Source organism: Cynocephalus volans, chromosome 4 (genome assembly GCF_027409185.1).
Source record: "Cynocephalus volans isolate mCynVol1 chromosome 4, mCynVol1.pri, whole genome shotgun sequence".
In the NCBI taxonomy this organism is placed as follows: Eukaryota; Metazoa; Chordata; class Mammalia; order Dermoptera; family Cynocephalidae; genus Cynocephalus; species Cynocephalus volans.
In genome coordinates, this window is record NC_084463.1 from 160,186,072 (window position 1) to 160,208,569 (window position 22,498).

At 59.9% G+C, this 22,498-nt stretch overlaps 1 protein-coding gene across 2 annotated transcripts; it reads right to left on the minus strand.

Annotated features, from left to right (window-relative positions):
* Window positions 1–1,811: 1,811 nt before the first annotated feature.
* Window positions 1,812–22,268, minus strand: ATG2A (autophagy related 2A). 2 transcript variants are annotated; one of them, XM_063092851.1, is made up of 41 exons: window positions 22,002–22,268; window positions 19,496–19,658; window positions 19,242–19,394; window positions 18,983–19,085; window positions 18,443–18,578; window positions 18,210–18,308; window positions 17,816–17,912; window positions 17,572–17,736; window positions 17,330–17,470; window positions 16,495–16,732; window positions 16,264–16,411; window positions 16,072–16,164; window positions 15,437–15,592; window positions 15,074–15,317; window positions 14,667–14,763; window positions 14,383–14,542; window positions 13,418–13,560; window positions 13,196–13,335; window positions 12,919–13,079; window positions 12,314–12,464; window positions 11,983–12,182; window positions 11,798–11,878; window positions 11,423–11,529; window positions 11,237–11,329; window positions 10,156–10,226; window positions 9,849–9,925; window positions 9,022–9,186; window positions 8,747–8,873; window positions 8,447–8,661; window positions 7,688–7,896; window positions 7,304–7,439; window positions 5,656–5,862; window positions 5,344–5,445; window positions 5,166–5,250; window positions 4,924–5,056; window positions 4,767–4,839; window positions 4,482–4,564; window positions 4,082–4,203; window positions 3,789–3,943; window positions 2,546–2,698; window positions 1,812–2,462 (listed from the first exon to the last, which is right to left on the minus strand). In XM_063092851.1, the coding sequence occupies exons 1-41, from the start codon at window positions 22,170–22,172 to the stop codon at window positions 2,226–2,228; spliced, it is 5,790 nt and encodes a 1,929-aa protein (XP_062948921.1). In that variant the 5' UTR covers window positions 22,173–22,268; the 3' UTR covers window positions 1,812–2,225. The 2 variants fall into 2 exon arrangements, with proteins under 2 accessions (XP_062948921.1, XP_062948920.1); XM_063092850.1 differs by having other exon boundaries at window positions 9,016–9,186.
* Window positions 22,269–22,498: the final 230 nt, after the last annotated feature.

A 22,498-nucleotide genomic window follows, 5' to 3' on the forward strand; every position in this document is an offset into this window, starting at 1 on the left:
TGCCGAGACCCAGTGGGCATTTCAAGAGACTCCAAAGCTTCTGTAGAGAAAAGGGAACTTTTAGAGTGGACTTGGGCCGTGCCACCCTTTGCCAGAGGCAGAAACAGGCCCAGAGAGTCAGAGGAGGCTATCCAAGGTCACAGAGCAAGGCCTCAGGGCCGTGCTGGCCTGGCAGCCTCTCTGAAGCGGCATCCTTTCTCTTGGAATGTAGTCACGGTAGGATGGGGGATCCCCAGGCAGGGATCCTTCTGCCTGGGAGGAGGGGCTGCCGATAAAGATACCACAGCTGGTGACCGGCTCCCCACCCCCACTTCAGGTCCAGCAGCCCTTCCCAGAAGCCTGGGCAAGACAAGCCTCCTGCTGTGTGGGGTCTAAGTGCCCTGGCGTGGCAGAGGCAGTGCTCAATCCAGAGTCCTGGCACCACAGAGCTAGGCAGCTCTGAGATCTAATGCTGTTTCTCCCATCCCACAGATGGAAATTGAGGCACAGAGCAGGAGGGGCTTTCCCAGGTCCCCAGTGACTGCACAGGTCCCTTCCTCTCTTACTCAGAAGGGCTGGTGACCCTGCAGAAAGGTGCCTGGGCTCAGGAGCACCATGGGGCAGAGGGGTTGTGGGGGTCCGACGGCCCAGGAAGTGTCTTACCTGGCTGCCTGGCTGGCCCTCGGGGCACAAGGAGGAAGTGGGGACGCCCTGAGCCCAGCGCCTTTTGAGCTTGTTGGCCCAGCCCCTGGCAGCAGTTAATGATTATCCCACCACCATCAATATGGATCACAAGTGCGGTTCGAAGGGCAGGAAACCCTGGACTGTGCCCCGGCAGGGTGGGGCAGGCCCAGGAAGCATCAGGCTGGGCCCCTGTCTGCCAGTCCTGGTGGCATCAGACCCTAGCCATCTGCAGCCCAATCACCCTCCGGGCCTCACTCCCCCAACCTCCTGCTTGGCCTCTGCCCCAGGTGGCCATAGGCAGCCAGGACCTCAGGGTCCCCCAGGACAAAGATTCTGTGCCATCATGCTGCCCAGATCTTCCCCACTGAGGGGCGCAGGGGCCACAAAGAGGGAGCTGGTGTGTGTGTGGGGGGGTCTTTGCTAGCCCAAGAAGTCTGCAGATAAGCCCAGAAAGATGACGGTTCTCTAACTCTGTGACTCCTAACCTGAACCTTAGTTTCCCCACGGGCCCACCCACCTCTGTGGGGAGCTGGGTGGGGAAGGGCATGGGAGCAGCTTCTTTTTTGTTCACAAGAAACAATGTGTGTGTGTAGGGGGAACAGTAGGCATTTTCCCGATTTCATGTCAAGTTACGTGCACGTGTCTGTCAGGACCATTCTAACCACAGCACTGCCCCAGCACCCCTCCCACTCCAAGGTCTGAAGCTGGGACCTCAGAGCAGAGAGCCAGTCACTCCAAAAGCCTTGTGCTAGAGACGGTGGGAGCAGCCTCCAGAGGGCCCAGGGCTTGGCCTTGCAGGAGTGATGTGCCTGGTCCCTATCAGCTAGGCAAAGACCACCAGAAGGGACCAGAGGCTCAGAGACCCAGGACGTAGCCTCAGGTCACACAGTCAGGGCCTGTGCCTTCTTGGTGTCCCCTACAGCCCCACCATTTGCTCTGGTCCCAAAGTGAGGCTGGACTGGGGTGGGAGGGTGTGGAGACCTCTGGTGGTGACACGGGAAGTGCTGGGTGCAGAGGTGGGATCTGGGCAGGAGCCAAGGTCAAAGCTGAGGTCAGGGCTTACAGGGGCTGTACAGGTATGTAGGACCCAAGAGAGGGGCTTGCGGTGGGCACAGTTTATTCCACTTCATGCAGACACTGACCCACACGCCCAAGGAGCTTAAAAATATTACATTGAACCACACGGTGTCTGTCCTCCCACCTCCCCCCAAGATATAGAAAGACACTTGGCTGAGTGGGGTCAGGGTCCGAGGGTCCGAAAGCCTCCGTCCTGGGACAAGGCAGCAGTGTGGGCCCAGGTGGCAGGGAAAGGCCGTGTCCTTTCTCCCCAGAGGAAAAGTGCAGAGACAGGGCCGAAGCCCCAAGGCAGGGAGGCTGCACCCCCACAGCGGACAGGCAGCAGGCAGGCCACCAGCTGTCCTTCACAGTGGCCATCCCCTGAAGGGCCCAGACCTGGTCCAGCTGTGGGTTGCAGCTCTCAGGAGGCTTGGGAGCCTGTGGCACCATGGGGGCTGACTGGGGCACAGTGGGCAGCGCCTCCTTGGGTCCTGGGTGCCCTGTGCTCAGTCCTGGGCCTCCTCTGAGCGCCACTTGAGAGCATGGTCCTTGTGGGCATCGGGGAGGATCTGGTTGCGCATGCCCCCAAGCAGGTTGGATGTGGCTTCTGTGGCTAGGATGAGTGGCTTCACCACTGTTGGGGGCAGCTGGCGGATCACACCCCCCACAGCGCCTGTCAGCCCCTTCTGCTCATGGCCCCGAGATGCCACATCACAGATGGTCTGAGCTGTGTCCAGGATGCCCTGTGGAGGACAGAGGTCAGTACAGGGGTCTGAGGGAGGAGGTGGGCGTGGCGTAACCGGGAGCAGGGCAGGGGCCTCATCACCTCTCGAACCGTGTCATAGGCCTTGGCCACACCCTCCCGGAGGTCGGCGGGCTGCTGGCCCTTGCGCAGCTTCCTCGCAGAGCGCTTGTCCTGCAGGGAGCGGGAGACGGGCGCTGCTGGGGACAGGATGTCATAGACTGTCTCGGCTGTGGCCTGAAAGACACAGGAGCACTGGATGAGGAGAGCTGGCCCCTAGGCTCCCCTGGCCAGCCCGGGGACCCTGCCATCCCTCAGCCTCACCCACCACCAGCCTTCAGCTGTCCTGTGCATGGGCTCTTGCTCAGCCTCGTCTCGCCACCCTCCTTCCATTCCTCCACTCCTTCCATGGCTCCCACCACCCGCCCTTGGAATTTCAGGAGGAGCCTATGACTCTCGAAGGGACTATCCTAATGTCCTCTCAAACCCAAACCTTTCTTCCTGCTGACCACCACATCGAGGCAGGCTCCCCATGGGTGCCACAAATGCAGCTTGCCCGAGACTGACCAACTGCCTCCCCGACCCCACTCCTCGTCTGGCTTCCCTGGCTCTAGGGGAAGGCCCCGGGGAGACCTGGGTTCCCTGTCACTCACCCCCACAGACCATCGGCGAGCCCATCACCGAGTGCGACCTTCCTCTGCCCACCAGCACCTCTTCTCTCTGTCCCACATCACTCACCAACATCATTCTTTCCCACCCAACTTAATACCCTTGGGGCACTCTCTGGTGCTTGCTGACCCTGCCAGACTCCTCCCTTGAGACCCTGCCCTCTGCCCCCCTGGGGTCAGAGCTTGCAGGTCCCAGAATGCACCGAGCTGCACGCCCCTGCCTGCTATGACCATCCTGTCCCTACCACAGAATTCCTTGCACTGACCACAGCTGCTCACAGGACTGTCTCCCTCACTTAGCTGCCCAGTCTCCCAGGGGATCCCTCTGGGCCTATCCTAGCAGAGTATGTGGCCTGAATGAACCAGGGCCAGTCTCTGAGCCTCAACCATCCCTCCCTCCCTCCTTTTCAAGACATGTCATGACCATGGAGACACAATGGGCTCACAGGCCTGGGAGGCACTCACCCTCCTGTAGGGGAGCCGCTGTGGCCCAGGGAGACCTGGCTATGGGGACCTGGCCTCCCCTCTCTATGACTGTTTCTCTATAAAATGAGGCCATGACACCCAGATTGCCCACTCACTGTAGAGCTCTGAGGTCAGAACTGGGTGCTATGTGGCCCCTCCCTGTCCCACACGGCCCACACAGGGCGCCCACTTACCTGGATCGCCTGCACCAGCCGGTTGCTAAGTTCCAGGGCAGCAGAGGCAGTGGATGAGCCAAAGGAGGCGGCGCCTCGCTGCAGCCCCCGCATGAGGCGCCCGTCCTTCCTGTACTGCTCGATGGGCAGCCACAGCAGGTCCCGGAACCCTTGGACTGGGGGACAGGGTTGTTAAGAGATGCCTGAGGCTCCCCTGCCCTGCTTGAGGACCTCCCCCTCCTGTTCCCAGTGGCAGCTGGTAGGCCACACAAGAGGAACAGCAGTTTCAAGAGCACCCAAACCCACACACTCACAGAGCTGGACAACCGAGTGCATGGGGCCCACGCCTCCCAGCAGGCCGGGCAGCTGATTCTTGCGGATGTCCTGCAGCCACTCATTGAGAGCATAGCCCAGCACCTTGTCCACACCCAGGAGTCTGGAAAGCGGAGGGAAGAGGGAAAGGTGGGAAAGAGCCACACGCTGAAAGAACATGGGGCTAGGAGGACCGAGTACCCCTGTGGCAAGTAGTGTGGCGCCCCAACCCTCCCCGTGGCCTGACCCAGCCATGTGAGGAACGACTGTGCCTGTTTTACAGAGGAGGAACTTAGACCCTGAGAGGGGTGAGGACTTGGCCAAGGCCACACAGCCGGTCAGGAACAGAGCAAAGGGGAGACAGGAGGCCCTGGTGAGAGGCTGAGGGTGCTGGGGGCTCACCCGTGCCGGCAACACAGCCGCTTTAGCTTCAGCTCGGAGCAGTTGAGCTGGGCCAGGCCAATGAGGAGGCCAGCGAAAGTGCCCTGGGACAGGGAGGGGGCTCAGGGTTACATACATGATGAGACACGGGAACTGGGCAGCCCACGGAAGCCACCGGAGACCAACTCAGCAGCAGCTGGTGTCCGGATGCAAGCCCTGGCCCCAGAGAGACTTGGCCATAGCTGAGCAGAACAGGGACCCCAGAGTCTAGCCCACATGGCCACCCTGCCTGATGGCCCCACTCACCACCTGGTCCATGGTGACATGCTTGCCATGATAATCCAGCCAGATGGGTACCTCAGACGTGAAGCGGAACTCCCTGGGTGGGGGAGTGGGAGAGGGGCCCTTTGGTCACTGACCTGGCGGCCTGTAGTCTGGCCAGGGCCCCAGCCTGCAGCCCTACCTGAAGTAGATGGGCTGCTGCTCAGAGGAGGAGCTGTGTCCACCGCCTGGAGCCTCCTGCCAGCCAGCTGTCTCTGTGACCTCAGGCTGCCCTTCCTGGGCGCTGCTGGGCTGGACTCGGGTCTTGGGGCGAGCTGGGGACGGAGGTCACAGACTGGGGATGGGGCCAGGGATAGCTGGGAGTCTGGGCTGTCCTGGGAGGCAGGAGGCCTGGACCCTCCCCTCTCTGGCCCAGCCTCTCACCCTCAGCAGAGGTCTCCCCTGGGACCACGGGGTTGATGCCAGCCGCTAGGCTGGTGAAAAAGTCCTTGAGGAAGAAGAGGGCATCCTGTAGGGGAAGATTCAGGGAGCAGGTCAAACTCAGAGGGGTCCGGAGACAATGGGGGTCATCTTGGGCTCTGCCCTCGCATGGCCCACTCACCTGGTCCACATTGAGCCGCAGAGGCATCAATGAGACACGGAGACAGCACTCGGGCCCGCCCAGGCTGGTGGTAGGAGCCACGTGCAGCGCTTTGATGGTGAGCTGGGGGCAGAGGGAAGCTCTGGGTGCCTGCTGGGCCTGGGGGCCCCTGTCCCCCACCTGTTTACCCAGTCAGCCCTGCCTCTGCACGTGCTGCTCCCCCCGCTAAGCCTGCCCCTAGCTCTGCCCTCCTCTCAGGCTCACAAACAAGCTGGGTGCGCGTGTGTGCAAGCACATGCCCTGCCCAGGCTGCACGGCGGGGGCTGCCTGTACCATGTTGGAGTGCGCACGCCGTGGCATCCGTTCGCTCGTGTGAAGGTACAGGAACTTGTTGATCTGGGAGGAGGCGAGTCTGTCCCGGACCTCAAGCTCCTGCACAATGAACACCTGGCGGGACAGCGGCCGTTCCTCCAGCTCTTGGCCAGGGGCTGCAGGACCTGCGGCTGGCTCTGTTGGGTACATCTCGTGCTGGAAGCTTACCTGTGGGGTGGACGGAGGTCTAAGCCAGGTAGACAGGGCCCTGAGAGGGAGGGAAGGGCTGGATACAGGTCTCTTTGCTCCCATCTCTGCCCCACACCTGCCTGCCACCCTGGCACCTCCATGTGGCCACACTGAACTGTTGACCTCCTCCCCCGAATCTATCTGCTCCCATTCCCACAGCCTTAGCCTCGCCTAAGTGGCACCCAAAGCACAAACCTTGCTCCGCCCTTACCTGCCAACCCTCCATCACCAAAGCCTCCTCAAAATCTCTCTCAACTCCCTCTGCACATCTTTCACCTCCACGGCTGCCACCTGGTCTCCCAGCTACCATCACCTCTCCCCTGCACCCTGGATGGTCCCCACGTCCTCTCCAATCCATTCTCCACACACCCACAGGGATCTTTGTTCATCATTTGCCCACTGGCCTCGAGGGCCCTGCGGCTTCCCCTGCAAGCGCCGCACCTTGGCTGGCAGGGTTCTGCCTCTCCCTCCAGACCTGCCCTCACCCTTGCTGCAGGTGCCCGCTGCTCCAGCCTCTCTGCCCCCTGAACAGGTCTAGGCTGCTTCATCTTCAGGCCTTTGCCCTTGTGCTGCCTTCTCCGTGGAAAGCCTTGCCCCTCTCCCCGCACAACCGCTGGCTCCCCGTCAGGTTGCAGAGGCCCCCCGGCCACTGCTCTGAAGCTCACCTCCCCTGAGCTTTCTCCCAGCACAGCCTGCTGCTCCCTACAGCTTGTGTGCTCATCTGTCACCTACCTCCAGAGGGTCCTCAGGAAACCCAGCACCCGCCTGGTGACTCTCAGTAAGTGAGACCTCCCCCTGCACAATCTCCCAGGCCCAAACCCTCTGGACCGCTCTCTGTATCTCATTCACATCCAGTCCAGAGCCAAACATGTGGTTCTTCCCTCCAGCCGGTATCTCCAGACCTGCTGCTACCACCCCGCACGGCCACACCGCCCAGTGCTGACCGCGGCAGTGGGCGCCCCCGTGACAGCAGCCTCTCCTCAAAGCCCCCCGCGGCTTCCATCTCACTGCTGCACGGTGTGCAGGGCCCTCCACGAGCTGGGCCCCGCCAGGCCCTACTCTCCTCCCTTGCTCAGCAGCAGCCTCCAGGCCTCCCGGGAGAAGCCAGCAACGTCCCAGCTTACAGTTTTCATGCTCTTCCCTTACTCACTCAGGCCTTTGCCCAAATGTCACCTTTTCAAGAGGACTCTCCTGACCCTCTCATCACCCTGTGTCCCCCTCTCCTGTTTTACGCTCCCCTGAGTATTTTTCACTGTTTCCCACACTAGATACATCTCAGTTGGTTTTGGCCTGGCTTCCTCCACTATGAAGGGGAAGTTTTGTCTGTTTTGTTCATCGCTGCGCGTAGCAGCTAGAACTGCGCCCGGCGTGGGGTGTGACAGCGCTGGTGTGTGGCACGACAACCGCACCCCACACTCACCTTGCTGAGCTGGATCTCCATGAGGACATGGTGCTGCCGCCCACTGCCACCCTGTGTACGCCATGAGTTCTGGGGCCGGTTGGGGCCAGAGCAGCGGGAAGGGGAGCCCCTAGGGCCCATGAGGCCAACTCTTGCCCTGGGAAGAGGAACAGGGAATGAGCTGAATCAGAGGAACCCCCCACTGCCCCCAGAGCAGGCCTTTCAGCCTGGAGCAAGACATCCCCTCCAGCTGCAGTCCTGGGAGGTGGGCAGGGCGAGGAAGGATGAAGAAACTGAGGCCAGCGAAGGGTGGACGGGGCTCAAGGTTACCACCGCGGAAAGGCAGGGCTGGCCCAAGCCGGGCCCTAATCTCCACCAGCTGCCACCTGCACCTCTCCTCCTTACCTGTGGCCAGGGTGGGGGCCGAAGTCTCGGCCACCATACAGGTGCCAGATGAGGGAGACTTCACGTAGCACCACACGACTGCTGGGCACTGGGAAGTGGGCGGGCGCCCGCAGCAGGTCCGTGCTGCCCAGCGGCCGGGAGAAGTGCCCGTCCCGCACGGTGATGGGGCCTGGGTGCAGCTGTGTCACCACGGGCTCCCCGTCTCGGGGCTGCCAGGAGGAGGCCAAGCAAAGATAAGTGGCACAGATGCTGTCCCCAGTCCAGCCACCCCGTCTTTCCCCTGTCCTCACATCTCCCTCTCTTCCTCCCCCGTTTCTGATAAGAGGTGACCCTCGGCCTACTATCCCCAGAGCTTGTGTCTGAGCAGTCTGTCCAGGAGGGGCCTGACAGCATCTTGCTCCTGCCAGCCCTGCCTCCCTGAGACCTTGGCGAGTTCGGACATTGCAGCAAAACAGTTCCCCATCCCTTCCTGCTAACCACCCCCTCCTCTTCCTCTAGCCCCCTGGACGTTCCTGTGCCTCTGCCTGGGAGGCCTCCTCTTCCTCTGGGAATCCACCTCTGGGAATTCAAAGCCCAGCATCAGGGCCACCTCCCCAGGATGCACATGCCCGGCACTGCTTCCCAGGTGATGGTGCCCACCTCCTGTCTCCTTCTCTCACCACGGGAAGGGTCAGGCAACCACCAGTGGGCATCCTGGCCCCCACCCCAAACAGCTGCCCTTTAGGGCAGGGGATGGAGCCATGACCTCCCCCCTCGTACCGGGATGCCCAAGCCAGGAGCGTCAAGGATGCAGAACTCGTCACTATCCAGAGTGTCTCCATCACCCTCCTCTTCTTTCTCATCTTCCTTCATCTCTGAGTGGGACCCTGAGGGGCCAGAAAGGCCCCCAGCAGGGGGTGAGGTGGGCTGGGTCCCACTCCGTTCACCTGGGAATAAGTAGACTGAGACGGGCGAGGATGGAGGGAGGAGGCCACCTATAGGAGAGAGAGGCCAGTTTAGAGGGAGGTCTGCTATGGGTGCCTGGTGATGTCTGCTGTCCCCAAAGTGCCCCCAGTCCACCTGAAGGCTGGGCCAGCTCCCGCAGGCTGCGCTCCGTGTCCAGCAAGGCGTCGGCCAGGTCCCGCTGGTTGATGAGGGCTGTCTCCACTGGGGGGCATGAGGGTAGGGAGGCAGGGCTCTCGGAGAGCTGGGCCAGGCAGCGGAGGAGTGACAAATAAGTGACAGGAGGGCGGGGTGGCCCCAGGGATCCCCCAACACCAGGCCCCTGAGAGCCATGGCATGGGAGGGGGCCTGGCCTAGCTCTGGTAGTCTGTGTGGCCAGACCTCACCTGTACCTTCTGGCCGGCGATCTCCGTGGGGCTGGGGGGCCGGGGTGGGGGGTGCAGGTCTCCTGCACTCATTACGTACTGCAGCAGGTTGACCAGCAGGGCACAGGAATCGGCACAGCTGTGCACGTGCACCACGTTGTTGGAGCAGCGCAGCTCGAACAGTGGCTGGCTCTGTGGGCGGGGCAGGGCAGGGAGGGTGGCAGCATCAGCACAGACCCCACTACCTGCAGGGCCCTGCCCTCTCTGGGAGGGCGCCACAGGTCTGTACCTGCCATAGGGAGAATGGGGTTGGGTCTTCCTGTGGGTGTGGGGAGGCAGCCTACCCAGTAGCCCCATTGAACACTTGAGAAAACTGAGCCCAGAGAATACAAGGGACTTGGCCCAGGGCACCCAAGAGAGCAGGAATGTACCCACTCCACCCCCATGCCCATGAAGGGCTTCGCACATCCAGTCTTTTTTGCCCCTTAGTTCAGCACAGTGAGGCAGGGCCTGCTATCTCCTTTTTAGAGATGAGGAAACTAGGGACCCACCAAGGCTGTTTCACTCCCTAGGCCCTACTTTTGCCCTGGCTGCAGCTGCCCCAGCTGCCCTCTGGTGGCAGGGCTAAAACCCATTCATTCACTCAGCAAACATCGGGGGGGGGCACCCACGAGGGGCCTGGCCCTTCCCAGGAGGGGCACAAACTGCAGCCCAGCAAGGGAAGGGCAGGCATTGACGATGGCCTGGGTCCAGACCCAGGGAGCAGGCATGCAGGGGAGGGCGACCCCCCGAAGGCTCCCTCTGCCCCCACACCTGCTGCAGCTCCAGTGACCTTGGGTGACAGCCACACTCACCAGTTTACCCTCAGTGCTCCCTTTCCAGGTTTTGATCACAAGCTCCAGGAGGTCCACGTCCAAGACACAGACATAATCTGAAGCAGAAGGTGGGCAAAGAGATCCTGTGGCCTCCTTACACCCAGCCCCTGCCTCACCACCAGGGGGGAGCATTGGTTTATCTGGGTATGGCCCTCACACGTGCGTGCCCATGTGCATGGGAGTTAAGAATCCAGGCAGCAGCTGAATGAGGACACCTGGCTGTTCTGCATGTGGTCAGGGGCTGTGGTCCCTCAGAAGAGAGGGAGCCTAGCGCGGGCCCACCTACCTCGCCGCAGATCCAGGGTCTCCACCTCACACTTGTCAGATAGGTACAAGGCAGAGTCGTCGAGGATAAACCTGGTGGGGAACAGGGCTGAAAAGGGCCCGGGAGCCGCTGCAGGCGGCAGCTCCGTGGGAGCTGGGCAAGGGTGGGGCTCCTGGAGACAGCAGAGCGGTCCTAAGCCCACAAGAAGCTGCAGTGATGGGCCCCCTCCCGCCTCAGTGTTCTTGACTGTACATGCTGTGGGCTCAGACAACAGGCGCTTGCTCAAGGGGGGCAGCACTCATGTGTCTCCAAGTACTTCCAGCTCCACCACCTCATCTGGACCTCATAACAGGCCTGGAGGGGGTGTCCTTTCCCGCCATAACATTTACTGTCCTTTTAAAATAAGTCCTCACTGTAATTGTAATATAACATAAACTCCTTTGAGATCAGAATAATAAAAAATAATATTAAAATCACTCAGAATCTCTAATCACAAATTCTGAGAAACCCACCATATACATTGCCTTTATCTTTCCAATGCAACCACACACATAGATATATATAAACACCCCCTATTTTTAAAAACATATGTAGTTGTTTTTTTTCTTTTTTGTTGACTGGCCAATACAGGGATCGAACCCTGGACCTAGGTGTTATCAGTCCTACACACTAACTGATCAACATATGTAGTTTTATATCCAACCTCTTTCAGTAAACATTGTACTATCACATTTTTTTTTAACATTATTCTTCAACTTGAATTTAATGTCCGCACAGCATCCCCCCCATTGGGTGGGCCACGTTTATTTACTCTGGTTGTGACTTGGGGGCATTTAGATTGTAAATTTTGACTGTTTAATGAAATTATACTACAGTGGCATATCCCACCTCTCTTATCGTTATATCCTTCAGACAACCCCCAGAAGTGAGATTACCAGGTTAGAGAGCATGGATGCTTTTAAGGCTCTGATTCAGAGGGTCCAACTACCTTCCAGGAAGGTGGGAACAATGCACGTTCCTGAGGGAGGACACACAGCAGGTAGGCAGCTGCAGCCCAGCTGGGGGTGGGATGGACCAGGAGCATGGAGGGAAGCCTGCATACCTGAGCAGGAAGGTGGAGGTGTCCATGATGATGTTGCTGGAGAGGGTGAAGGTCTCAGCAGTGACGAGGACGCGCACAGGGAGATAGAGTGGCCTGGGGGTCACACTTGGGCTCGGGCAGGTTCCTTACACCTGAGAGCCTGCCCTAGTCCAGCTGCCCAGTCCCTAGCCCACCTAGCCTGGGTACCTGTAGTCCACGGCGCAGGAGAACAGGTGTGTGTGTAGGATGGTGATGACCGTTGGGGGCAGGTATCCCAGCACAGGGTCATCCAGCACGTCTAAGAACTCCAACAGCTTCAGAAGCCAGGGCAGGAGGGGGCAGTGAGGATAAGGTGGCCTCTTCCCTCCTCTAACATCTCCCTGTCCTGGCCCCTACTTGGCACCCCACCTACTGCCCACAGGTGGTTTACCACACCCCTTTGTCTCAGAGCTCTGGCCAAGGTCAGCTTTGACCCAGCCCATGCCCCTCATATCAGTCTCCTCCCATCCTGAAGACCTGCTTGCCCAAACCAGAAGTCCAGTACCTCTGGACCATGTGAGCTCCCAGGTCACCCTTGCTCACCTGGGAGTGCCAGCTCTGTTCAGGCAGGGCCATGTAATGGCGCAGGGTGGCTTTGTGCAGCCGCAGTGTCACCAGGAACTCCTGGGGGTGGAAGCATAATCAGGGCAATGGAGAGTCCGGCCCCACCATGCACAGGGAGGCAGCTGCCCAGCCACAGGGGTGGTGGCACGCACGGGAAGCTGTACCTTGACATTCTTGTGGGGGTCCAGGTGGATGCGCACAGCAGTGGACAGCATGTGGGGGTCCCGGCCCTGGCTCCTGTGGCTTGAGGCTCCCCGCTCAGTCACCCCTTCCTCTGATGGGTAGATGGTTGCGGCCAGCTGGGCCGGGGGAACAAAGCTGGGCAGCTCCAGGTGACTGGGCAGCATGTAGTCATCCACAGCCGCTGGAGAGGGGTCTTGTGAGCCCCCTGCCAAGTCAACTGGCCACCCACTCCGCTCAGGGCCCCTGTCCCTCTTGAAAGCCCTCCACCCCCACCCTAGAAACCCAGTGGTGACCAGTCCCCAGCCCTCACACCTCGGTGGTAGAGTGTTGCCTTTTCGGCTTCCAGGCAGAAGTAGCCGAGTCCCGGCTGGCCGTGGTACTGGGAGACACTGAAGACGGTGCCGTGCTCCATGTCTAGCACCAGCTCCCCATGCGCAGCCTCCAGCCGCCTCCCGCCCTCATCCTGCAGACAGTGCACACAGCCTGGCTGCACAAGCTGCACGCAGCAGCCCCCACACCCTCGGGGTAAGCTAGCTCCAGGAGCCCTGGCCTGACAGGGGTCAGTTCCAGCTTCTACCACTGATGCTGCTGCAGGCCCTGGGCAGCACTTCCTTCTTTTGCCAAAAGGGAAAAAGAATCCCTGCCCTGTCTGCCTCCTCAGGACAAAATGATGCCCATTCTGAACCTTAGCATGAGCTTTATATACAGCAGGTGCTAATAAGTGACTGATATGGTGTGATGGGATGCATGGGCTGCTATGCATGGATTGGCGGGTGGTGAGTGGGTGCTGTAGGTTGGACAGCCACCTGGGCCTTCTGTTCTCCACATTCCCGACCTAGAGCTGCTCACGCTTCTCTTGCTTTCCCACCAGTGGGGGCCCTAGAGTTAGGGGCTCACTTGCCCAGGATTGCCCTCACCTTGGTCTCACAGAGGGCTGTGATACGACCCTTCAGCACTGTCACCAGTGTAGAGAAGGTACTCTGGGAGTGAGCGCTTGGGGGCTCAGGAGCAGGGGGCTGGGGGGCCCCCGATGTCCCCACTGAGAAGAAGTGGGTGTCCTCGTCATCCGACTCTGAGTCTGGGGTAAGATCAAGGCAGCAGGTGGGAAGGAGACCTGGGAGGGCTGTCCTGGCCTTGCCCAGATCTGGGGTGGGGGGTGTCCTCCTTCCGGCCCAGCCAGAGCACCCCTCATACCCAGCTTGAAGGCCGATTTGCACATCTTGAAGTTGTCGTGCCAGAAGCCCGAGGGGCCCGGGAAGCCAGGGGGATGAGTGGTGGGGTCAGGGGTGGGAAGCAGGTCCGCAGGCTCCCACATAAGCAGGTCATTGTTGATCCTGAGACAGGCGGGTGGATGGCAGAGGTGAGGGAGGCCAGAGCCTAGCCCTGCGCCCAGCCCTGCCCGGCCTGTGTCTCCACCTGTTGTAGATACTCTCGTAGACCTCCTTGCTGGGCAGGAAGACGTGGGCACTAGGCAGAATCACTTCCAGGCTGCAGCGAGATAGTGCCAGGGTCCGGCTCTGGAACGTCCTCATCTCCTCAGGGTCTCCAGGGATCACCATCTAGACACAGTGAGGTGGGGAAGAGAATCTCAGCAGAAAGTCATCTTAGTGATGCCAGGGCCTGTCTCTGGCTCTGGAATCAGAGAGACCCAGGTCTGAGTCCCAATCTCCTATCACTCACTCATTCATTCATTCATTCATTCATTCATTCATAGGTACCCTTCTCTGCTGGGAATGTGATGGCCATCTGAAACACAGCACGGATGGCATGCCAGTTCTGTTCTAGGGGCTTCATGTATGTTAACTCCCTTAATCCTCACAACAGGGCTATGAGACAGAGGTTACTGTGCTCACTTTCCAGAGGAGGAAATTCATCTGTAGGTAACTCTCCAAAAGGTTAGGTAACTTCCCAAGGTGACACAGCCACTGAATGACCGAGCCTGGATTTGAATCTGGGCAATTTGGCCCCAGAGGCCAGCCCTTTAACTGCCTCTTACTCAGCCCTCATCACCTTCAGAGAAGAGGATCCCAAGGCCCAAGTGTACACTGCCAATGAACAGCTGAGGTGGGATGGGGTCCTGACCGTCCTAACTGAGGACCCATGCTCCCCCAGGGGCCTGCCTTCACTCCCAGCCCCAGGAGCGGGGAAGGGTGCTTCAGACTCCCTCATTGACAGGAAGTAATGGAAGATCACTTCTCAGCCTTTTGGCTAAGACAAGTGGAAAGAAATAATGGAAAAAACAAAATCCTCACCAGTGTTGGGAAACATCATGAGCACCACAGGTGGTCCTGCTGCCCTGGCCCACAGCCACACAGGTGGTTCCCATGGCAGAGACCGGGGGTGGGGGCGTGATCTAGGGAAGAGGCAGGGCCAGGCCTCACCTCCTCCGTCTCATACATGGTCCTCTTGGAAGAGAAGGGTGAGGGCTCAGGCTCCCGCAGCTCGCACGGACTCTCAGCCGACATCTCCAGCTCCTCTCCCTTCTCCGGGGCCACCTCCCACTGTGCGTTGCTGGACTGGGGGTTCAGGGTCACCACTACCCTGCCATGGCACAGACCTGTCACTGACAAGCAGGGCCCCCAGCACCTGGTACCAAGCTGGCCTCCTGTCACCCCCAGCAGCAGAACCCTTCTCTCCAGCTGCCCCTTCCAGAGCCCCCACTTACTGAGGCAGGAAGTACTTGTGCTCAGTGCTCTTGGGATCGAGGGCTTTGGAGACACGCAGGCAGGGGACGGGTGGCTTCTCTCCATCTTCATAGATACCTGAAGGAGATAGGGAGGGGTGGGGAATTGTCAATGCTGCCTCTTCCATTTCTTCCCCATTGCCAGGGTGGGTCAGACCTGTGCCCCTTCCCCGCTACCATGGTTTGCAGTGGCCCAGAGATGAAGGGTTCACTCTGCCTGTTGTCCAGAGGGGGCCAGAGACACGCAATGCTGGTGCTCTGCAAAGCTGGTATTGACCTGAGCCAGGGTCTGCTCCAGCTGTGACCCAGGCCCATCTGTAGCCCTAAGTCCACCTCTCCCAGAAGCCCAGGACCCCTGCTGCAGGTGTTGTTCCCCAGGGGACTCTTACCATGCAGATCGGAGCAGGTGAGTTCCAGGCGGGTGGGGGTTGGGGGGCCAGGCCCACTGCTAAGCTCTGACCGGAACTGGGGCTCACTCAGCTCCAGCCGCAGCTGCTCAGCCCGCACAGCCCCGCCCGCCCAGGGGTCCCGCTCAGGCCGCAGGTCGGCAATGGGGAAGCGCAAATGCAGTGTGGCCCGGGGTGCTGAGAGCCGAAACACTGTCTGCTGCTCAGTTGTTGGTGGGGGCTCTGTCTGCAAGAGGGTCAGCGGGGTCAGAGCTGCCACAGCCAGGGCTCCTCCCACTGTGGTCAAAAGCCAGAGGATCCGCACTCTGCTCCCCACCCTGGCCTGGTCCTGGCTGGGTATCTTACCAGCAGGGTGCTAGGTGGCTCGGGGGGGGTGGTGGCTAGGTGCAGCAGCGCAGCAAGCCGGTCCAGGGCCCCCAGCTCCACATTTGCCTGGAAGTCGGCCAGGTCCAGGGACAGTTCAGAGTGGCAATGGCGGGCAACTGAGCGCCGGGGCCGGCTCTAAGGGTGAATGTTCAGGTCAGTGAGGGTTGTGGGGTGGGTGAGAGGGATTGGAAGGGGCCTCCTTAAGCAAAAACCAAACCCAGAGCCCTCCTGGTGGTGAGAGAAGAGGCTGGGCAGGGGACCCAGAGGGGGACTGTGGAGAACTTCGCCATCCTGCCTGAAGCAAACAACATGCTTGTTTATTTAATAAAAGCCACCCAGTACTTGCCACTCCCAGCCTCAGAGGCCCAGCAGGGGGTTGCCATGTTGAGAGAAAGAAAGGGGGCAACCAGGCTAAGAGAATGGCGAGGACAGGGACAGAGGAGGGTATTCAGGGGCGCTGGAGTGGTGAGGTATGGCCTGACTGGAGAACAGAGTCATGGGGAATGGGGAATGGGAGTGGGGAGCAGGGGAGACACTGGCAGAAGCCAGGGTGAGTGCCACACACCACGGGAAGCAACACACAGCCTCTAGGCCTGAAGTGAGGGGTGGCTTACCTTGGGCACACGGCGCAGGGTCTGTGTGTGGCGCAGGTGGGCACAGGGCCGAGCTGAGACCTGGGAGCCCAGGTTACAGGGGAAACTCAGGATCTGGGATGGGATATGGAAGGTGAACAGGGTCAGGCCTGGTCCCCACACCCACCTGAACCTCCAAGCCCTGCCTCACACACACTCTGCGTCTGCCCTCACCTCCGTGTACTCAGGCTCCGAAGTGCCACTGGGCCAGAGACACTCCAGCACCTCAAGCTGCCCAAAGTGCACTTCTGTGGCGGTTGTCCGCCGACCCCTACTGCCGGTCCGCAGCTCCCAGGCCAGCTGCACAGCTGTGCCCGTTAGCCTGTAGGAAAGAAGATGAGCATCAGAGGGTGGGCTAGGGCGGCTCTGGTAGTCCTTCCTCAGGTCCCTGCCTCAGGCTCGTACCGGACATGGCTACAGGGACAGGCTGTCTGGAAGCGTGGCCGAAGGTGACGGAAGTCGCGAGAGCCGAAGGGCCCATCCTTGGTGGCATCAAACTCAGCAAAAAAGTGGGTGGCGAGGTCAGGTGGTCCGGAAGATGGGGCAGACGTCTGAAGCAAGGTCAGGGTCACGCCCCCCAACGTCATCTTCAGCAGCGTGTCAGGGCGCATGGTGTCCGGGAGGGGTGTGGGGGCCATCTTGCCTGAGGGGACTGAGGCTTCACCAGGGGCTCCCAAGAGCTCATGGGTACCCCAGATAGAGTGACAGCCAGCCACTGTGATGGGGCTGGAGGAAGCCCTGGCCCAGCTGGACTGTATGGAGCCAAGCCTGTCCCATCATGTGGCTCTGGCAGGGGACTTGGCCAGGCAGGGGTGACACAGAGTGCCTCCTGTATGTCAGGCCCTCTGCCCAGGCTCGGTTTAACCCTCAAGGGAACTGGAAGGACCGGCTGTAATAAAGCACCCAGCCCAGTGCCTGACCCACAATAAGATCTCAATAAATATTAACCGAAATAAACAGCCTGGCAAAGTCTGATCTTAATGTCCCCTTTTTACAAAAGAGGAGACTGAGAGTGAGAGAGTTTAAGTGCTTAACCAAAATCACTGACTCGGAAACCTCAGCTCCGTCCATTGCATCACCAGCTTCTCTCAAGTTTGGTCCCCAGGGAACCAATGCCTAGAGGATGTTGTACCTCTAGGCATTGCTGGGGGCCTACCAAATGCATCTGACATCCCACCGCATTGAGGCCTCTTCCAGCCCTTCCTGACCCTGGAGTACTGCCCGAAGTGCCCCAACTCACCAGCTGGGTAGGCCTGGGCAGAGAGCCGGCGGGAGGCCATGTCACTGTGCACAGAGGAGCCCAGGTCTACGTCGGAGAAGGAGAGCTCAGAGAGGGCTGAGGCCACACTGCTTGTGAGGCCAGCCATGGAGAAGTAGAGGTCTATGGGTAAGGTTAGCAGCATCAGGGACAGCAGGCTTGGCCCCCAGACTCCTGCACCCACACTAGCTGCCCCTCCAACCCAAGTCTGGCCCCATACCCACCAGTGCTGTCCAGATTGAGAAGAGGGTTGTTAAGGGGGTCCAGGCTGAGGGGCTCGGCCACAGCCCCTGCCTGCAGCTGCTGATTCAGGTCCTGCTCTATCAGCCACAGGTCTTCAGCACCTAGCGGGCGGCTCTTGTTCAGCTTGTCAGCCAAGCCCTCAGGTTCTACAGGGGAAGATACTTCAGTCCAGCCTGGCCGGCCCTCTCTAGCCATCCCACCCACTGGACCACGCATAGGCCTCACCTGTAAGACTCATGGCGCTGAGTAGTTCTTGAAGCTGCTGGAGCTGCCGTGGGGTCAAGAGCAGGTGCAGGGAGCCCAGCTGTCCTGCCACCTCCAACTGGGGGCCGAGGAGGAAGCCATGGAGCCTACAACTGCCACCCAGCCCCTTTGAGAGTTGCCACCCACCTGCCCTCACCCTGGGGAAGTAGGATGCCAGTTCTCAGGCTAAGCTCTGTTACCAACTACCTGTATGAACCTGGCCATAATTTGACCTCTCTGAGCCTCATTGTCTCTAGTTGCCAAGAAGGCAGTAATTTCCCTCACTTGACATCCCCCCTCCCAGCCTGAGGATGATCAGCATTGCTGAGGAGGAGTCTGAGATAGGACACACTCCTCTCTAGGCCTGGGCACCCACCTTGGGGCCTGGGAAGGCCTCATTCTGCTTCAACTTCACCATTAGCTCCATGTATCCTGAGCAGCTGCCAATCTGCAAGGGGGACTCTGGAGATTCTTCCTGAGAGATGAGAGGATATAAAAGGAGAGAGTTGAGAAAATGAAGTCAGAGATGGTCAGAAGGGATGGGAGGGGAGTCACAGGGTTCAAGGGATTAGAAGGAGAAAGGGATTGTGGGAATCAGAGTCGGCCCACCTGTTGGGGGAGCTCCTCAAAGTGCAGGTGGACCCCTGCCAGCTGCAGCAGTTTGTGCAGGAAGGCAGGTGGCTGATGCACGTCCACCGGTGGTGCCTGGCTTGGGTCCCGCACTGACTCATCACAGTACTCCAGTCTGGGGAGTAGAGGGTCAGCCCTTGCCCCAGCCACCCCAGGCCTGGAGCCCCTCTCTCCACCCAGTGCTCTGTCCTAGCAGTATAGGGTCGGGGAGCCTGGCCTGCAGAAATACCCCATCATACCAGGTATCCTGGATCATCATGTCCAGCTTGGGGGCTCAGGCCAGCCCTTGCTCCTCAGACCCTCAGCATCTAACCTGATCCTTAGGGACCTGGCCACTCTGGGCCTGCACCTCCGGGCCCTTGGACACCAGTCCAGGCTCACAATACAGAACACCTCCCCAACCCAACCACCACCCAGGCCTACCCAGACCTGCCCTACCATTCCCAGCAGGCTAGGCTTGGGGTACAGGACAGGGGAAGGGCCATACGGCAGCTTCCACTTAGTCCTATCTGTCCCTACCTCTGCACATGGACCTCCACTGCCACGCCGTGCTCCCCATCACCAGGCGAGTGCTCCACCCTCACAACAGTATCCAGGAAGGTCACCTTGATCCTCCGCAGCACTGAGGGTTAGGGAAGGGGTCTCAGGTCAGATGGAGCAACAAGGAGGGAGGCAGTTTCCCATCTGGGCAGCAGGGTGGCCGTGCTGGTGTCTGGGGCCTCCTTCCTGTGAGCCACAGAGCGGAGGGGGGCAGGATGGCTGGGATGGGCCTGCTCACCAGTCTCGATGGTCTGGGCGAACATCTCCAGCCCTTCCAGGGGCTGTGGAGGTTCAGAGGGCTCAGGCAGCCCATCCCTCAGACACTCTTGGGCCAACTGCAGGCTTGTGGTCATGCATGAGGCCCAGCTCTGTGAGTCAGCAGCCCCTGGCCCTGTGGGGAGGAAGAGGGTCCCATGGCAGGCAGGCTCAGTCAGCTCCTGGGTGCTCAGGCCCACTCCTACCTGTCCACCCCCTGCATTACCCTGTCCTCACCTGGGCCCTGGCGGGGCTGCAGGGTAAGCTGGAGGCCTGACACGTGCACAGTGCAGTGGTCGGTGAGTAGCGCAGCCCAGGGCACAGCAACCTCAATGGAGCCCACAAAGCCTTCCACCAGCACAAGTGGTGACTCAATCGATTCCAGCACCTCGTTTACTGACTGGAAGCAGGCAGGGGACAAAGCCAGCTCAGAGAAACCCCAAGTCTGGCTGGCTGCCACAGCCTTGTTTGGCCATTCCACCTTGGGGAGCACCCTCAGCTTTTCCTGTCCCTCCACATGGTACCTATAAGGTCCTACCTTTGCTCATGCTGTTCTCTACTCCTGGCCCTTCTCTTCACCCATCATCTAAAGGGGCCCAGTCCTGCAGCTCAAATATTTCCCTCTCCATTCAGTTCAAAAAAATATTTACTGAGCACCTTGTATGTGCTAACCCTGAAGCTATATGGGTAAATAAAATGTCTTCGTTCCCCAGCCTAGCCAGGCTCCAGCCAGGGACTAGTGTACCAGGATGAAACTCGGAGGTAAGCAAGTACTAGGGAGTGGGGGTGGAGGGGCCCACACCTAACCCAGCCTGGGCCGTCAGAGGTGGGGAGCGCTGAAGGATGAGGAGCAGGAAGCCAGATGGAGGGGACGGATGGTAGTGTGTTCTAGCATGGAACATGTGCAAAGGCCTGGCAGAGTGCAGCCGCACCCCACATCCATCCTGGGTAAGCATGGAGTTCAAGGGGAGAGTGTCCAGGAGAGGGGGCTGACCTGAGGCTGGGTGGGATAAACCAACCACAAACACTTCGTGTAGCTGTATCACTCTGAGGCACAAGGCCAAGCCCCCAGTTAAAACATCTGTGCTGGAGCTGCACCTCTGCTAGCTTGAGAGCTCCTTGAGGGCAGCAGCCCACCTGCCTTTTCCCTGTGACCCCAGGTGTTCTGTGTGGTGCCAACCAAAGAGGGCCTCAGTAAACACCTGTTGGGTCCCTGAATAAACAAGCACATGTGAATAAATAAACACAAGGAAGAGCTAGAAGGCCCACAGGGATGTAGTCTAAATTCCTTACCCAGAGACCCACAGATGGGGAAACTGAGGCCTAGAGAGAAGGGACTAGTCTAGTCACCCAGTGTACTGTGGGGACTGAGACTGGGACCCAGGCCTCTCTTCTCATCCCACCCCAGAGTCCCCAAGGCACTCACCTCTTTTGGGACTGCAGGTGAGGTCTGTAGGCCCAGCAACTGGGAGGAGAGGCTGGCTATTAAGAAAGCACCTGCACCCGCCAGGGGCCCAACCCCTCCCTACAGGCTGGCCTGGAAAGCAGCCTACCCAGGAGCCAGTTCAATCTCCAACAGAAGGACAGGGCACAGAGGAGTGGGAGTGCTTTCTGGGGCTAAAAGTAGACATGGGCAGCCTAGAGGTCTGGGCTGTCTAGGCTAGCCTAAGAGCTCAGGTCAGAAGTGAGAGAAGGCCTCTGACAATGGAATTCACAGACAACAGGCTTCTGGGAGGTACACCCAACTCAGGGCTCAGGGCTCTCCCCTACTATTCCCCATTTGCTCATTAAGGCCTGGCCTACCCCTAAAGCCCAGCTGTTCCTGCCTGAGGCCAGCCAGAAATCTGAGAAGCCCCTGCCCCCATGCCCACCCTTGCTGCTCTGGACCTGGAGGGTTGACCCAGCCCTGGGCTGGTGCCTCTAATTGGTGGCTCCTTCACAACTCCCCAGGTCAGCTGAGCTGTGAGTCAGGGCCCCTGACCGCCCCCAGCCTCAGGCCTCTGACCCAGACCTCACTCCTCTTGGCTCTCTAGCATCTCCCTCAGCCTCCTCCCCGGGTGAGGCCAGAACTCCCCCACCTTTCCTAAAGGGCCCGCCTCCAGGTAGGGATGCTGACCCCCAAGTCCCTCCCTAAACATTCGTCTGGTCCCTCCTACTTTCCCCAAAGCAGGAAGTAAACAGTCGCAGCAGTCGCACGAGGTGTTGATCAACACGGGTGCTGACGCGGTTGTTGACATCTACATCCGGAGGCGAACCCCACCCACCGGGCCCAGAATGATGGGGTCAGGAGGTCAGGGCACATTTTCCACAGGTGCCCTCACCAGGGCTCTGAACCCCTACCAGCCTTCCTTGACCAGCTGCCTCGGCCCTAACTCTGTCGCTGCCCTGGCCCAGTTCCACCGGACTCCCCCCTCCCCCCCGTTTTTCAGCCTTCTCCTCACACCGTCCTTAGCCCCTCGGCACCACCCCGCTCAGCTGAGCCCCCAAACTCGATGTGCTTATGCTGGCATTCTTCAAACAAGTGACACCCCCTCTCCTGACTCAGTTTCTCCTGCTGTGAACTGAAGACAGGGACTCCTTCCCGCCCAGCTTCTGGCTCAGGTAAGGAACTGAAGCGACCAGCCAGGGGTGCCTCTGCCGCCTGGAGAGGACGGGACTGCCCTGCCTCTCCCTTTCGCCAGGAGACTCGGGTCACTGCGCCCCCGCCCTCCGCACCTTCCTGGGCTCGGGCCTGGCTCCTCACCCAGATCTCCAGATGGATATCCCGCAGGGCAACGCTGCCCTTGTACAGATCGAGGCTGAGCTGGTCCAGGCTGAGGTGCTCCTGGAAGAAGTGACCCAAGTAGTGGTGCAGCAAGTAGCGGCAGACCCGCTCTTTCACACAGTTCGACCATGGCCACAGCCATCGTGACATCTCGGAGACTGCCGGGCCCTGGCCACCTTCTCTCTCCGCCAGCCGGAGATTCCCGTCCGGCTGCGCTGTTCACTAGAGCCCCCGGCTCGCCCCGCCGCTTCTCTCGGCGCCAGGCCGCGCCCACGGACACCCAGCCACGCCCCCCACGCTCACTACCATTGGCCATTGCAAAAGACAATGCCTACTGATTGGCCGTGAGGGGCGGAGCCTTCGGGCGCGAAAAAGGGACTGGGCTCTCTGCACGATATAGTGCTCCCAATCATGATTTACGCTTGCGTATAAGTACTCTGGAGGAAGACCTTTAACCTCCCTTCTACAGGCTCGGG